This window comes from Cherax quadricarinatus, chromosome 58 (assembly GCF_038502225.1).
Source record: "Cherax quadricarinatus isolate ZL_2023a chromosome 58, ASM3850222v1, whole genome shotgun sequence".
Lineage (NCBI taxonomy): Eukaryota > Metazoa > Arthropoda > Malacostraca > Decapoda > Parastacidae > Cherax > Cherax quadricarinatus.
In genome coordinates this window covers 815,771-833,050 of record NC_091349.1, presented here as the reverse complement: position 1 = coordinate 833,050, position 17,280 = coordinate 815,771, and the positions used below count along the sequence as shown (strand labels likewise).

The following is a 17,280-nucleotide window of genomic DNA, read 5'->3' as shown; positions in this document are numbered from 1 at the left end:
ACACATGAGGTAGAATACAGGAGGACCCTGCATATACAGCACCCTCTTTTCGGTGTACCACATTATCGTTGGCTTTCAGTTGAGCCATTGTTCATTATGTTTGGTGCTTTTATCGCTTTTCTGCCATTTTTGTACGACATTTGTGTAAGGGAAGGGCGACCTGTGCCGTATTTTGACCCTTTCACTGTCAGTGACATGTAGGTACGGCTTACAAGCCAGTGTCAATGATGTATTAATATGCCAAAATTCTAGCGGCTCTAAATCTGGTGGGAGAAAGCTGGTAGACCTACATGTGAGAGAATGGGTCTGCATGGTCAGTGTGTGCAGTATAAAAAAAAATCCTGCAGCACGCAGTGCATAATGAGAAAAAAAAAAACGCTGACTGTGTTTTTGGTTTACAATGCCAACTTTGAGGTGTATTTTCGTATGGTATTTATGGTTGTATTCTTGTTTTTTTGGTCTCAGTTGATAGAATGGAAGATATATTACAGAAATGGAGATGATTTTGATTGGTTTCATGATGAAAAGTACCTTGAAATTGAGGTCAAAGTTGCAGAGATGTTTGATTTTTGCTGATGTTCAAGAGTACACAAATGACGTCACCGTCCAACACGTGTCCAACTGGCCAGTCTAATATGCAGTCATGAATGGGTTGACATTATTTATACAACTATTACAATAATGCAGTAGTCTGCGTAACAGTAAATCTTCTATTTTTTGTGTGAATAAAAATTCAAAATGGAAAGCAAGAGTAATATAAGAGGGGCCTGGAGACATGACTAATGAACAGAGAAAATGTTAATTTAGTGCCAGGAATGTCTGCATTGTTTATTCTGGACCCTATTTGAAATTGGCATCTCTTGAAATTTGTGTGAAATTGGCCAAATTGCCAATTTCTAACCTCTTAATTGGGTAGTTGAAATTGGTAAATGGGCACTTTTTTGTACTTATAACTATTTAGCTAGAATTAGTTCTAGCAAAATAGTTATGAGTTTGGTCAACTGGAACAGTGAAATTGGCCAAAAATAGAGCTCAAAGTGGGCAAAATCACCGCTGCATATATATATCACCAAGACCACTAACTTCGCGAGAGCGTAATTCCGTAAATTTTCCATCAAATTCCATATTTTTGGTGTCATTGCCATCAGGAAAAGATTCTCTTATCATTTCATTAGCATTTTTTTTTATTTTTAATCAACACTAAGAGCAAGTTTGTGAGCAGGGGTCTTGATAGTGAAAGGGTTATGGTAAATATTGTATGTACTGTATATTTATTTTACCTAGCTGTATTGAGCACTTAATATGTGATAGTATAAACATGTTATCTGGCATTTTAGATGCATTTGATGATGAAAAAATGCATTTTTCCACCCCCAGCAATTTTCACTTACAGTATGGGGTCAGGAACCTAAGAGCCATAGAAGCAAGGCCCTCCTGTAATATGTTGTGGCACATGTACTGAGGACTGAAGACACTGAGGAGGATGAACGTGAGAATGTAATACAGTATACATACAAAATAATGAGCATACAATACTGGAGGACAGGGAAAGACATTTGAAGCCAAATTTAAATCAAATAATTTTTTTAACACACTAAGTTATCCCCCATTGAGGTAGGGTGATCCTAAAAAAATCATGATGGTTCATTGTATACAGGAAGGTCTTGCTTTTACAGCAGGTTAGGTTCTGGTCTACTGCTGTGAAGTAAAACATAGCCTTTTTCTCACTTTCAAATGCATATAAAAGCCTGATAACATGTTAACACTATCGTATATTAAGTGAGAAATAGGGCTAGGCTTAAAAAATGCAAATACGTACAGCACACACATTACTTACCTTAAAATATTTTCATCCTTAGCTTATAGTGAATGGTAAATACTATATTTATTGTAAGAAGTCTGAATAAATGGAGAATGGGTATGATTGAAAAACACTGCATTAGCGAAATGTTTTTCAGCAAAGTGCTGTAAAGCAGGACTTGCCTATACTTGTCTTGCCAGATATATAAGATGCAGACTCAGCTCTGGGATTACAACTTTTTGTACATACAGGCAGGCCCTGCTTTACAGCACTTTGTTTTATAGCATTTCACTAATACAGCTGTTTTCAGTTATACCCATTCTTCATTTATTTGGACTTCCTACAATAAATATATTTACCATCCACTATAAGCTCAGGACGAAATATTTTAAGTAATGTGTGTACTGTATGTATTTGCATTTTTTAGGCCTAGCCCTATTTCTCACTTAATATATACTATAGAGAGAGTTTTGGGGGTTAATGTCCCCATGGCCCGGTCTGTGACCAGGCCTCATGGTGGATTAGGACCTGATGAACTAGGCTGTTATTGTTGGTTGCATGCAACCCAATGTATGAACCACAGCCCAGCTAGTCAGGTACTGACTTTAGGTAGTGTAAACATGTTACATATAGTTGATAGTGAAAAAGACTATGATTCACTTTATAGTGATTTTCACTTTACAGCAGTAGCCCAGAGCCTAACCTGCTGTATAAGCAGGGCCCTACAGTAGCCCAGAGCCTAACCTGCTGTATAAGCAGGGCCCTACAGTAGCCCAGAGCCTAACCTGCTGTATAAGCAGGGCCCTACAGTAGCCCAGAGCCTAACCTGCTGTATAAGCAGGGCCCTACAGTAGCCCAGAGCCTAACCTGCTGTATAAGCAGGGCCCTACAGTAGCCCAGAGCCTAACTTGCTGTATAAGCAGGGCCCTACAGTAGCCCAGAGCCTAACTTGCTGTATAAGCAGGGCCCTACCATAGCCCAGAACCCAACTTGCTGTATAAGCAGGGCCCTACAGTAGCCCAGAGCCTAACCTGCTGTATAAGCAGGGCCCTACAGTAGCCTAGAGCCTAACTTGCTGTATAAGCAGGGCCCTACCATAGCCCAGAACCTAACTTGCTGTATAAGCAGGGCCCTACAGTAGCCCAGAGCCTAACCTGCTGTATAAGCAGGGCCCTACAGTAGCCCAGAGCCTAACTTGCTGTATAAGCAGGGCCCTACCATAGCCCAGAACCTAACTTGCTGTATAAGCAGGGCCCTACAGTAGCCCAGAGCCTAACCTGCTGTATAAGCAGGGCCCTACAGTAGCCCAGAGCCTAACTTGCTGTATAAGCAGGGCCCTACCATAGCCCAGAACCTAACTTGCTGTATAAGCAGGGCCCTACAGTAGCCCAGAGCCTAACCTGCTGTATAAGCAGGGCCCTACAGTAGCCCAGAACCTAACTTACTGTATAAGAAGGGCCCTACAGTAGCCTGAAACCTAACCTGTTGTATATGTGAAGCCCTACAGTAGCCTAGAGCCTAACCTGCTGTATAAGTGGGACTTGCCTGTACTAAGAAAAGCTCCTTGTTATGTGGGCAGACTAAAACTAGTGCACCCTCTCCTCACTTAGCGACATACTTGTTTATGAACAACTCAGACTTACGACGGACTCTCTGACCAGTATGCATACCTAAATAATGTATATTAGGGCTGATTTCTTCTACTCTTTTTAATACAATATATAGTACACTACTGTATGAACATTTAAAAATTTACCAGAAATGTTATAAATGGTGCAAAAGTGACATTAAAACGATATCAAAGATGGTTGACACAAACCCACTACCATTATAGTATGCTCCTTACTTATTGACAAATTCATTTACTGATGTGGTCTTAGGAACAGAACTCTGTTGTTAAGTGAGGAGAGGCTGTACTTATGAACTACAGTATTTAATGCTAGTACAGTTGGCCATTGGATAACATAGTAGTTATATTCCAGAAAATAGCGTGTAATAAAAAATGTGTAAACTGAACTGAAGGACATGTCGAAAAAATAGGGTTAAGTTTATCAGGTTCCAAAAAATGCCAATCCAGTTTTTTTATCTTGGAATTTAAAAAAAAATCGATGATAAAGTAATTGTAGGTCGATGTGGTGATGTGTGTCAGTCAAAGATCCTACAGCCACATCTCTGCTAACAAACAGAGGTACTTTATTGTTTGTGTCCTACTCATTGCAATTGTATGAAGGTTATAAAGTGGTTGGGGTGTACACAGGAGGGATGAGAGTGGTTGAGGTGAGCAGGTTAAGTGTAAGGGGTGAGGGACCAAAGGGTGAGGATTGGGGGACTGCTGTTGTGGAAGGTGAAGACCAAACAAAGGAAGGGTGGGGGCAGGAGCTGGAGGCTGGTGTTGGGAGGAGGATGATGCTAGGAAGTGGAAGGGTGTGGGGGTGGAGTCTGGAGGCAATGAGGCAGTGTGATGGTGACCATCTAGGTGGCAGTGTGGCTGACTGGGTGGGTAAGTGTGTACTTGTTAGTATGGATGGTAATGAGGGTGATGGGTGGCTCTGTGACTAGGTGTGTGGGTCATGAAAGTATGGGTAAGGTGTGGGTGTGGGGCTGTGTGGGCTTGAAACTGTGGTGTGGTTGAAAGGTGTTGTTGTTAGTGGCCTGGTGTGAGCGGTGATTGGATGATAGGTGACTGGGTGGGTGAGTGTGTGGTTGGTTGGTGTAGGTGGATGGTGTGTTAGGGTGAATGGTCGGTTAAGGTGTGGGCGTGACGTCATGGGGGTGGGCAAAGTGTGCTCTTGAGGTAGTGGGGAATGATGTAGGTGTGTGGCCATGGAGGGAATTGTATGGTCAGGTTGTATGAGAGTGGGATGGCAGTGGACCAGCACCTTTGTCCAACATCAGGCCTCCACCTTCACCCATCTCCTACAGGTGCTCTTCACCTATGCCCTCCCTTCCCTCTCCACCACACTTTTGCAGACCTCACCTCCTACATTTGCATCCACTTCTCTCCCAAACACACCCTCACCTGCATATTCTCACCCACATATCCTCACCTACCTGCCTCTACCCATCCCCACACCAGTGTCGATCTGACCATATGCTCTATTGTCACATGGGACGTATAATGGGTGAAAGGGACATGGGATGACAGCAACAGCATGCATCCACAGACCACTCTGACCCCTTTGCTCAGAACTTCACTCACCCTTCTTCACCTAGTACCCTGTCCCCACCCACTAGCTCACTCAATCTCACCTGCTAGCCTGTAAGACAAAGAACTTACCCAGAGGCTCACTGTGAGACAGAGGTGAAAGAATGCAGCACATGCCACATTTTCCCTTACATGTACTCCACCATGTAAACTGATTCTTTTATGGCATATTCACCAGAAATGTACTGCAATTTTGAAACCATGTTATAAAGGAAATGTGTTAACAGATCTTGTGTTATCCAACGATCTACCATATATCATTGTTTTGATAAGGAATGTAACATTTTATTTTAGTTTTGTGCAATAATTCAGCATTATTAGTTTCTGTGCATAACAAACTGGTTGAGATTATAATGGGGAGGTAGCAGTTGAATAGGTTAATGGTGTAAAATACAATTGACATAGTGAATGTTAATGATCATTACGTATTTAATGTTACATCAGGTTCAAGAGTATTTTTCTGATAAAGTTTCAAAGATATCGGGAGATCAAATTTTTCGATCCTTTGGGCAGATTGTTCCAAATTTTGGGTTCTTTGATTTGCAGGGAATATTTGCTCAGGCTGAGTTATGTATGTACATTGAATATCAGAGATTTATTTCTAGTGTTATGCCTGTGTGATCAGTTGTAGTTCTCAGCAACTGTTTCGGCTCAGGGTTAATATTTGTATCAAATTTTTCACATATTTAATGTGCACAGTAATATGTGTGGAGACTTTAAATATTAAGTACAGTAGGTTCAAATTGTTTAATCATTGGAGATGGGGCGTTGTCGGGAATCACATTGAGTGATTGTTCTGGTGGCAGATTTTTGTTGGGTTATGATTGCATCAAGGATTCAGGTTAACACAACTTTCTTTGAATATGATGATAAGCCAGGAGAAGGCAAGGCACTTATTTGACAACAGAACAAATACAGTGGACCCCCGCATAACGATTACCTCCGAATGCGACCAATTATGTAAGTGTATTTATGTAAGTGCGTTTGTACGTGTATGTTTGGGGGTCTGAAATGGACTAATCTACTTCACAATATTTCTTATGGGAACAAATTCAGTCAGTAAAATACAGTAAAATCGTTAACCGGGGGTCCACTGTACAGTGGACCCCCGGTTAATGATATTTTTTCACTCCAGAAGTATGTTCAGGTGCCAGTACTGACCGAATTTGTTTCCATAAGGAATATTGTGAAGTAGATTAGTCCATTTCAGACCCCCAAACATACACGTACAAACGCACTTACATAAATACACTTACATAATTGGTCGCATTCAGAGGTGATCGTTATGCGGGGGTCCACTGTACAAGGCGAGAGTGCAGTGCTGGAGATATTGCTAATTGATGGTGGATTGCCAGGGCTAAATGGTGTAACATGCATAACATTCAAATGACTGGCCAGGCTGTGAGTGCTGATACCAAAGCAGTAGATAATTTTCTCTGATGCAGGTTTCCTTCTTTTATGCAGGTTAATTTCGTGCAAATTCGTCATTATGAGATGTCCCGTTTCCATTAGTAATATACCGTACGTTGAAGGTTCTCATGCAGAATTAAATGTTGATGGCTTGCACGAATCTGACATCTGTCTCGAATCTGACATGCATAAAGTGAAGATTATTTGTGCTGGACTTTGTATTTATTCTTAAGCTCCAGAGATTCATTACCAACATAAACTTTGAATAAATCATTCATGGTACTTTGACCAATGTAAACGTGTGTGCAGTTAACAGATATCATGATTATTGTAGCCCATATTCACAACTCAAGTTAAACAAAAAGAAAAATAGCTTTCAAGAAAGAAATAGTTGTTACTGTTGTTCTGGCAAGAACAAATTAATTTAGTTTAAACAATTGGTCACATTAAAAATATATTAGTTTTTGTCTGAGTAACACAAAATTTATTTTCCTTTAAAAATTTGTTTGTACAGGTTATGTTCCTGTTATCTGCACTACCAGTTATTTTTGCAGCTTACAGAGTGAATAATATATAGGAAAAAATAGGAGTGTGTTCATCACCCCTCCAGAAATCTCGAAACAAGATTTGTTTTTATTTCTTAATTCTTTAAAACCTGCAGTTTCCTTATCAAACACTATTACTGGTCCAAGTCAGACTGAAACATGGTCATAAGTTTAATTTTTCTTTGTGTGGGTTATTTGTGTATCAAACACTATTAGTTTTCATGGCTTGTTCAACTTCAAATATATTTAGAGGGTTCATATGACCCTGAACAATGCTTCCACAAACAAGTGGCAGGTTGTACTCTCATCAGCTACCACCACAGTCACTTACCATCATTACCTGCCATTATCTACCACCATTACCTGCCATCACTTGCCACCATTACCTGCCATCACTTGCCACCATCGCCTTCCATTTCTAAGGCCTTTTATTATTTGTTATCTGTTAGGAGTACTGGGATTTATCTTCCTCAGGCCTGGTCTCAGACTAGAGTTGGGGAAAGCCAATTGCTGAGTTTGTATTCCTTTCATGACATAATGGCATACTGCACCGACAAGGTGATGAGATACATGTGCAGCACCCATATCTTTTATTTTGATGACTTTTTTGCCCATTATATTCCATCCCCAGAAAGAGGGAAGCAGAGCTTAACCTGCTGAGAGATTATATGACTCTTTAAACCACCAACTCCCACAACAACATTGTAGCTTCACCTCAAACCTTTCTTGTTTGAAATAGGGTTAAAAATTACAAGAGTGTTATCCTACCTAGCATTCCTTGCTTCATGTCCTTATTGCTGAGAAAGTGTGCAGAGATGATTGATGTGGTTCTTATGGGCTAAAATGGTTCTCTGTGGCTGCCTGACACTTGCCACGAGTTCATTACAACTTTCTTGTTAATAACTTTTTTCACATTTCATTATAAATAAGAACATAAGAAAGAAAGATCACTGCCTTAGGCCTACTGATCCATGCGAAGCAGGTCCATGTTCTCCCCTCCCCCAGGATTAGCCCAATGACCCACCTAGTCAGGTCACTTCCACTTAAGGAAGACCTAGTAGCACAAGCTAGTCAGGTCCAACTCACAATACGTAGTTGACAGTTGTATAAATATAGCTAGGGTAGGTGTAAGACTTTTCAAGCACAAGAATGTGTTACACTACCCTGGATGTTGACCCCCAAAACGCCCTCCAGGTATACCCTTCGTGTGATGCACGACCTCACACTTTACTACAGTTTAAAGCACAATTTTCTTAGAAATTATTTGTTTCATGCATAATTTTCTTCCAGGTATTTACTTATTTTTTCTTGGCATTTCCTTTTGGGTGCCGTGAATAACATCCAAGGACAAGCCTGGATGGCAATGACAGAAAATAAACTGATGACCACAGATCGATAATCGTATGGTAGTGGCCAGATGGACTGACCAGGTTATTTATACCAAGTAGTGATGCTAGGCCTCCCCCACACCCACAGAACAATAGCCTTGGCCAAAATGGTAATGCCTGCCACTAATGGAAATAGTAATTTTTCCCTGACATGCCATAATGACAATAGTGCTACTATTGGAATGGAAAAGTAAATTTCATTCCAAAGATATTGAAAATGCGAGGAATGGTTTGCAATTTATGAGGGTCAGCTGTATTGCAGTACATTATATTTTGGTTTATCATACACATGAAAAAGTGCATAGTTATGCAGTATACCTGCCAGGTATACCTTAAAAATGTTTATATAATAGGTGGATTACATAAATGGTCTAGGTCTCAATCTCTGTACGTTTGGTCATGGTCTTTATACCTTTGGTCTCGACACTTTTGATCTTGACTCTGAGTCTCAAACACACGCACATGCACTCACCCTCCTGGAGCTCCCTTCACTTGTTCTCTTCTTCACTGAAGGGCTTGTGGTCAAAGGAATTGCAGCTACTATTCTCTGCCTTGAATCAAAGCTGATCATGTCCCATTCCTCGGGTGTTGTATGGCCCCGATGGGTTTAGTACTCACTCCATAATTATAATAATGTTGACTCCACTCATCTGATGCACCATATACTTTAGTGTTTATAAAGAAATGTTTCCTGTTATTTTTTAACCAAATTTTTGTTATATACAGTGGATTTTGTTATTTTTGCTGTTCTATTTATAAAAAAACTGATTCCCTTTCAGTTGTTGCACCAAGCTGTGTTTGGTAAGGTCATGCTTCAGCTCCTGGCCATCTCCAAACTAATTTGATCAACATTACTGTACTAATTTTTACCTTCTTGGGCCTTATCATACCTTTTCTTGAAGTGACATAAAAATTTACCTCTTCCACTTCTTCATCCAGTTTTTCCTTACTTTTCAATCACCCTGAGACTAAAATAATAATTACTGACATTGCTAATGACTCATATGTGACCCCTTGTTCCTATATCTCTTAGTTCAGTCTATCCCTATCTGCCATGTCTATTCCTCTAAAATACATTTTGTATACAATAATCATTTCTTCCCTTGTCATTCTCTCTGCAAAGTTCAGTGCCTTCAGCCTCCATAGTGCATTTTTTAGTTTTTGTCCACCACTTTATTTGTGGAGAGATAAATCACCAAACAGAGAGTTGAAACCCATGACAAGCCAGTCCAAAAACTAGCAGTCCAGTGTCCTAGTTTTAGGACTGGGTTTACCAGAGCTTGGAGAGTTATTTACAATTTTGTCATTACAGTTTTGCGAGTCTTGCTCTACTCTTTCTGCAATTTAAAGATGGCTTTACCTGTTTGTAATTATTGAACCTATTTTAACCTACAGGAGGAGAGCTAAGCTAATGCTGTTCTGTAATAACGTTGGTAGAATTACCGACAATATGTAAAGTAAAAGGACACAAGTGCAACTAATGTGACATTTTATTGTGGCAACGTTTCGCTCTCCAGGAGCTTTGTCAAGCCGATACCGGCTTTGTCAAGCCAATATCGGCTTGACAAAGCTCCTTGTGTCCTTTTACTTTACATAATGCTGCTGTCTTCAGCTTTTTTTTTTTTTCCTAATTTCCATTGTAATGTTTACTGCCTCTTGCATCCCATTACATTGTTGGACTACATTGTGTTCATCTGTGTTGTGTTCAACCATGTTGTGAAGAAAAACTGCATCACATTCTTAACGCATCTTTTCTTGTCTCAACTCACAACTCGGGGCTTTTGTTCTCCTTGTTGATGGTGCTAAGAAATCATCTATTCTTTTGTGATTTTCATATCAGCTTGCTTTTTTTTTTTTTTTACTTTCTTTCAATTAGCCTTGCCTCATACCTCAAAATTTTTTTTTTTTTTACTTCTGGCAGCTATTTTGTAGCCATATTTGAAATTTGTGTCTACTTTTTTTTTTTAGGTGTAGGCACCATACCATTGCTGTATATTCCAGCTTTGGCCTTACCTATATTGTGAATAGTTTTTTTTTAGTATTCCATGCATATCTTTGAAGGCTATTTTAGTTTTCCTGTGTAGAATATAAGCTTCTAGTAATTTATTTATATTATCCTTTTGGTGACAATCTTTTTGTCAGTATTGACTCCTAGGTCCCTTACTCTCTCTGTCACTTTCAAATTTAATCTCAATCTGTTATTTCTTTCTGCCTCTGTGGGTCATTCAGTGCCATGAAAACTGAATATAGAGAACATTAACTTTAACACCTACCAGTACTCTTCATATACGTATATATGTACAGTGGACCCCCGCATAACGATTACCTCCGAATGTGACCAATTATGTAAGTGTATTTATGTAAGTGCGTTTGTACGTGTATGTTTGGGGGTCTGAAATGGACTAATCTACTTCACAATATTTCTTATGGGAACAGATTCGGTCAGTAATGGCACCTGAACATACTTCTGGAGTGAAAAAATATCGTTAACCGGGGGTCCACTGTACTTTAAACTAAAAACTACACATAAGTTTGCTTTAAGAGACTAATTTATAGAAACATCAGCTAGCAGCCAGACATCTCTTTCTAGTAATTACTGTACATTTAATAATAATTGATTTTCTCCATAGGGAAGTGGAGAAGAATCATTCCTCTGTAAGCCATGCCTGTCGTAATAGGTGACTAACGTACCAGGAGCAAGGGGCTAGTAACCCCTTCTGTATGAATTACTAAATGTAGACAGAAGAAAACCTTTATGTTTCTTCATTTTTCAAGTCACCCTGCCTTAGTGAAGAGGGCCACTGTGTTAAAAAAAAATTGAATTTCCTCATGAAACCCTCCTCTTCCTAGGATCAAACCTGATTACACCCCACCCCTCCCATTCTCAAAACACTAAATAACATTTATGGTTTTAGTGCTTCCCTATAAATAATCATTAGGCCTATGCTGTTGAACTAAATCACAACACAGCCTTTCATAAAAATTAAATAATTGTTGTTTGGTAGTCAGAGGATGAGACACTAGGACCAGTATGCAATGGTGACATCTCCTAGGAAAATCATTATCTCTATGTCATGACTGTCAGTCCAGGTGCAGGCAGAGGGGAAAGAGAAATTCATATGCACTTATATTTGGCATTTTACAATTTTGCACCTTTCCCATCATTTCTGTTAATTTGAATTACATGTATTACTTACCTAACTTCCTGCCCTTTTCCTCGTCATACCTATACAAATTGGTACAACTGTGCTGCTTGTGTTATTACCTCGGATAATGACACACCACCAGGCCCCTTCTTGACTTGTTCTTATTACTTCACAAGTATGATTGAGTATGTCTTTCCTCATGCCAACCCTGACAAGACTCCTGGAGTGATTGTTACTCATGCTATTCATGTGCTCATTACTTTATCACTAGTAGTTCTATTTTTGTGATAAAAATATTAAAGAAACTTTTACATTATCAACCTGATAGACTTTCTCTACCAAGCTATACATTCACAACTGCATTTCATTTCCTCTTTTACACCTTCACATGTGCTGTGATTATCTCCTCTCTTGTCATCACCGATGTATTTATATCACAGCAAGCATCCATACCCTGGGTACAAGAAGCACCTAAATCTGGAGATGAATAACCTTTCACATGTTGTATGACCTTTCACTTTATATGACCTTTCACATGTTATATGACCTTTCACATGTTACATGACCTTTCACATTTTACATGACCTTTCACATATTACATGACCTCTCATACATTTGACCTCTCATATGTAACTGCTCACATGTACCGTGATCTCACACGTGACTCACGAAATCGTAATAACACAGTTGCAAACAAACCACAGTACTAGTGGGGTTAGAACCCATGGCAAGTGTTCTAACCCCACCCATACCATGCTTTATCTCACACATCACCTTATACAACTCCTCACACATTCTGTGACCTCCCATAACCTTTTATACATCATATGATTTACAAACTCCATAAACAGTTTCAGTACTAAATATGATTAATCCAAAGAAACTAGGAATTAGTAATACTGGCCAAGGTAGTTTAGGAAGCAGGGCCATGAAGTGACACTATACCCCATAATCATAATTCGGTAGTACGTATATAAAAAAAATTCTTGTGTTAGTTTCCCTTAAACACCCCCTCCCCCTTTACCTATGTTTTGTGACAACTGTTTTTACATAACTACCTGACTCGAAAACATTAACAGCAATGGAAGACTTTTGTATACTAGTGAATATTTTTTCTCCACTTATAACTTTGACTTGCTTTAAAAAACCCATTCTTACCAGCTTTCATCCTTTGATTCTCATATCGTTCACATGTTATATCATATTCTTGGATTCCTTTCCAGCTTTTAACATTATAATAGTATTACTCAAACCAATTTTGTGTTCACTTAATTTTTAAATAATTTTGCCAGTGGAGTCTCGTATTTTCTTTATAGTATTTTACTTGCAATAATTCAACTATAAATAATATAACTATTCCATATTGCATCTTTCTTTATAACTCTTCTTGGAAAAAGAGGCCACTGATTAGGGATTGTGTCCATCTCATAATTAGTATGTCTTATAATTAGTAGACAGAGACCTGTGCCACCACCACTCAGGCTGAATCACCCACACAGGTTTTGCATAAAGTATAAGTCTAGTTTCTTCAGTGTTTCTGTCTTTTGCTTCGTATCATTATCTTCTTTTATAGTAAATTCTCTTGTGTGTGTGCATGTGTTCTTCTTTCATCTTGAAGAAAATGCATCAATAATTTTATTTTTAGTTGTGCGTTTGTTACCTCGGAAAGACAAAGTCTTAGAGGCTGTTAAGTATCGGCTCATTCTTCAGCATGGTGGTGCCACTCTATCACATATCAAGTGATATACAGGACTAGAGTATCCCTTTCATTTTGCTGTGTGATAGTTGTATTTTTAAGGCTAACATTATGGTTATACAGTGTTTTGGAAACTACGAAAGTTAATAAGAAAAAACTATCATTCCTCCCCTTAGAAAGATAATTCTGAATTATATTCGAGTTATAAGTCTGAATTATAATATTGTGAATTATAATTTGGGTCCGTTTTAGCGTGAATGGTCATGGAAACGGAAGATGTATACAAACCGACAAATGGTTAATCAAAATAAGCATAGATTAAAAATATTTATTATCATCACTCGCTCTAGAAGACAAGAAATAGTAGCTTCCTCTCGGGAAATCTTGGCGACCAATCACATCCAAACAAAGATTTGTACACTTTACAAGAGAGGTAACACAAGAGAGTTCTCAGGGAGGAGTCTCGATACGAGGAACCAAGGCAAGTCGACACCAAACTCCAAAGAATTAAAGTGTAGTCTCGCATTCAACATTCACCATAATGTACAGAGAGTTTGTGAGAAATGCCTCATTCACTTGATATGGACTGCAGATGGGAGCCTGTGAGATTCACAAGAAGTCTGTTTCTTCCTAGGTACCCAGCGTGTTCTTCCTAGGTACCCAGTGTGTTCTTCCTAGGCAACCAGTGTGTTCTTCCTAGGCACCCAGTGTGTTCTTCCTAGGCACCCAGTGTGTTCTTCCTAGGCACCCAGTGTGTTCTTCCTAGGCAACCAGTGTGTTCAAAAATATCAAACTGTTCAATTTTTCTTAAGCAAGAACAAGAAGAGTTTCCTCTGATTAGATTTATTTTAAAGTTTTATTGAAGAAATAAAAATATTTTCATTTTTACTTTATCTGGTGGAATGTTTACTAGGCAGGTTCATAAACCAATCAAACTACTGTACAGAATAACAAAAAGAAAATGGCTGATATAAGGAGACAGTTTGAAGAGAGAACATAGAAGAGAGTTTACATGCTATTGTATAAGAAAATGCCAAGATGATAAATGCCTTTTTAAAGCATAATATTTTGTTCAGTGAAGGTTATCGTATAAAACCAAATGTGGAAAAGCCTCTGGCTTGCAGTCTCCCTTTGCATATTGCTTGTACAGAATTTTGATTAGAAAAAACACTACTACTCCTTGGAAAATTTGTACAAAGATACAAGTATTAACTGCTGTTCATGTAGTCAGAAGAAAATATAGGATAACAATGTCATATACCCTGCCAGTCATCCATATTATATATGCATTATAATGAAGTCCCATTTGGTATAAAAAGATAATGAAATGCTTTACAAAATGTAACATGTAAGAGGTAAAATTAAATTCATGAACAAATGATGTCAAACCAAACAAAGCTATAATGTAAAAGGTTACATACAATATATTTAGGAAAAAAAAAAACGTAAGATAGTTGACAATACACTCAATAATCTTGAGGCATCTTAATAACTGTTGCTTACTATAAACTTAAGAGCACATTTGACTACCTACACTTGGATACCTGAAGTTCTCTCAGGAATAGTTGAAGAAAATGATAATAGTAAAATCGTCTGTGCAGTATGATGCATGCAAAAATAACATTTCTGCCAATGTGATAAATGAAGGTTATAAATGCAGATTCTATATGTTTAAAAAAAAAAAGAAGGAATTTTGTGCAGGATACTTCCCATACCTGGAAATATTGCTAGTGTAGGCCGTGTACCATACTTAAAACTTATACTACTACAAATATACACACACACAACATAAAGACTCACTCTTGATAACATTCTCACCAATATCCATAAAATACTTTCCACTTGCAAGCCAAAGTATAAATACTTCACAGGAATCATCACACCACACAATGGTCATTCAGCCATAAAACATGAATAAAAAGGAACAACTACCATCTCTCACGACAAGCAGATTTGCAAAGGCTCACGTTTCATTCTTCTGAATGACACTGTATTAAAATATTAACGGCCCATCTTTTTTATGAGAATGACAATATAACTCAAGAGAGAATGTAATAACCTTGTAACTCTGACCAAAACATTGGTCCCTATTAATTTTTCTCTAAATAATATAAAAGTTACAAAGCATTCACAAGTGTGCACCACTGTCGATATGAAAACAGGCCATAAGAGAAGCTTCATGGGAAGCTTCAGGGTACATGAAGAATGCTCTCTGCTACCCATATCCACACGTCTGCCTTAGTAGCTTAAATCACCTTCTTACAGTCGGTTATGAGCTTAGTTCCTAAGGAGGATTGTCAACCCTTCTTGTGTAAAGTCAGCAGAGTTTTCACCTCTGTATCTTTGAAGTCCATAGTTCAATTGTAAAAAATTTCCCATAAAACCCTTGATCACAATGATTTTCTAAAATCAGTCATGTTCTACAACAAAAGATTTTTAATTTATATTTTGATATTTTTTCTATTAAAATAATAAAAACTATTAACATTTCAATTTATTAAAAATGCTTCAGTGATGGATTGCCAACTATTTTGTAATACTTGTTGGCCTGCACCATCTGCTTCACTCCACAGCTCTCCTCTCATGGACAACTTCACTGTACCAGGAATGTCCTAATCTGAGGTCATTCCAAATAAACATTGCCATTCCTGAAGCTATGCATTCATTCTTAGGTCTACTTCATATAAGAGAAGCTAAATGTGTAAATTTGTGTGGGCTACTGACTGATTGCTGGACTCTTCTTATCAGTCTCCTGGGGTTGTCGTGCAGGGTCAGGCCAAGGCCCACCAGGACCAGCGGTCATCGGTGAATTGTTGAATGGGGTGGGTCCAGCAGGACCGGGTCCGGGACCCCCAGGTCCCGCTCCCTGCGGTGCACCACCATTACCGCCATCTTCTACGCCGGTGGTGTCGTACTGCGTGTTCTCTAGCCGGGTTATCAGCCGCTCGTCTTCATCTCCAAACTCGCCACCCATCAGGGACGGCTCGCCAACCACCATCACATCCTGCTAACACACACACCACACACCTCAGTATGCACATCACCTTAACAGTGCAATAAACTATCCTAATCTTTAGGATTTAATCTACTTTAATGCACAACAAATTCACTTTGATCAGTAATTTTGGATAGAATTTTACTGTAGTCACTTCATCTACCACTACCAAATATAGTACCTATGAAGCATAAAGTTAATGTTTAGTAGCACTTGCATCACTTATTATCTAGGGTTAAAATGTTACCTAAAAAATGATCCTATGATCTTGACATAGTTTAAAATAAGAGAGAAGTCTTAAAACCAAGTGTATTTCTTTTGTTATTCTGTGAGACTAGCCCTACTAATGCCATGGCTACACTTTTGTGTGTAGATCTGCATTGTATTACTTGTAACATTCAATACCTTCTTCCCACCTATCATGTAAGGCAGTGCAAACTAATGGTTTATACTTAATATAGCATTTTAATGCTGACTACCTATTGCTGTGCCAGTTTTTGAGCAATGCTGTAATTTTAAGTATATAATAAACAACAGTTTTCATAGGATATAAAAACCTGGTACTGTAACACAAATTAAATGCCATAGAAAAGTAACTCAAAAAAGATTACTGGGTAGTTACCTAAAATGAAAAAATATAGAAAAGAAAATAACTTAATACTCATTATTCTTAGACACTAAATTGTTCAGAATTGAATAAAAAACTTTTTTAGTCTTAGTCCTACTTTAAGTCTGTCCAAAATAATGTGTATAAATATGGGCTTTTCATAAAAGTAACAAACATACTATTAACCCAATCATGTAACACTTAAGATACTTGTGCAGAAATAAATTTACAGCGTTATATTATTGAATCGAACAGATTTACCGCATGGTATGAGAGGGATAACATGGTATCAGATGAGAAGAACAACATAGTGTAAGTGGGATAAAAGGGTATAAGATGAGAGGTATACCTTGCCATCTTTTTCTATGCTGACACTGACAAGTGTCAGTGTTCCTGCATTTCATTACTGTACTTTAATTTTTTCCTAGTCTTAATTTTGCTGATGTTAATTCTTTACAAAATGCGCATTATCTTATTAGAATTCTTC

At 38.3% G+C, this 17,280-nt stretch overlaps 1 protein-coding gene across 15 annotated transcripts in view; it reads right to left on the bottom strand.

Annotated features, from left to right (window-relative positions):
* LOC128698016 (LIM domain-binding protein 2-like) overlaps positions 1-17,280 on the bottom strand; it is a 740,316-nt gene that overhangs the window by 9,954 nt on the left and 713,082 nt on the right. For 7 of the 15 annotated variants that reach the window (XM_070097474.1, XM_070097473.1, XM_070097465.1 and 4 more), the window contains one exon: positions 15,916-16,198. The exons of 2 other annotated variants lie outside the window; for them this stretch is intronic. In XM_070097474.1, coding sequence (XP_069953575.1) covers positions 15,916-16,198 — 283 coding nt within the window. Of the gene's footprint in view, positions 1-13,505; positions 16,199-17,280 lie in introns of those variants that run through there. 6 more of the 15 variants (XM_070097466.1, XM_070097472.1, XM_070097476.1 and 3 more) reach the window with 6 other exon arrangements.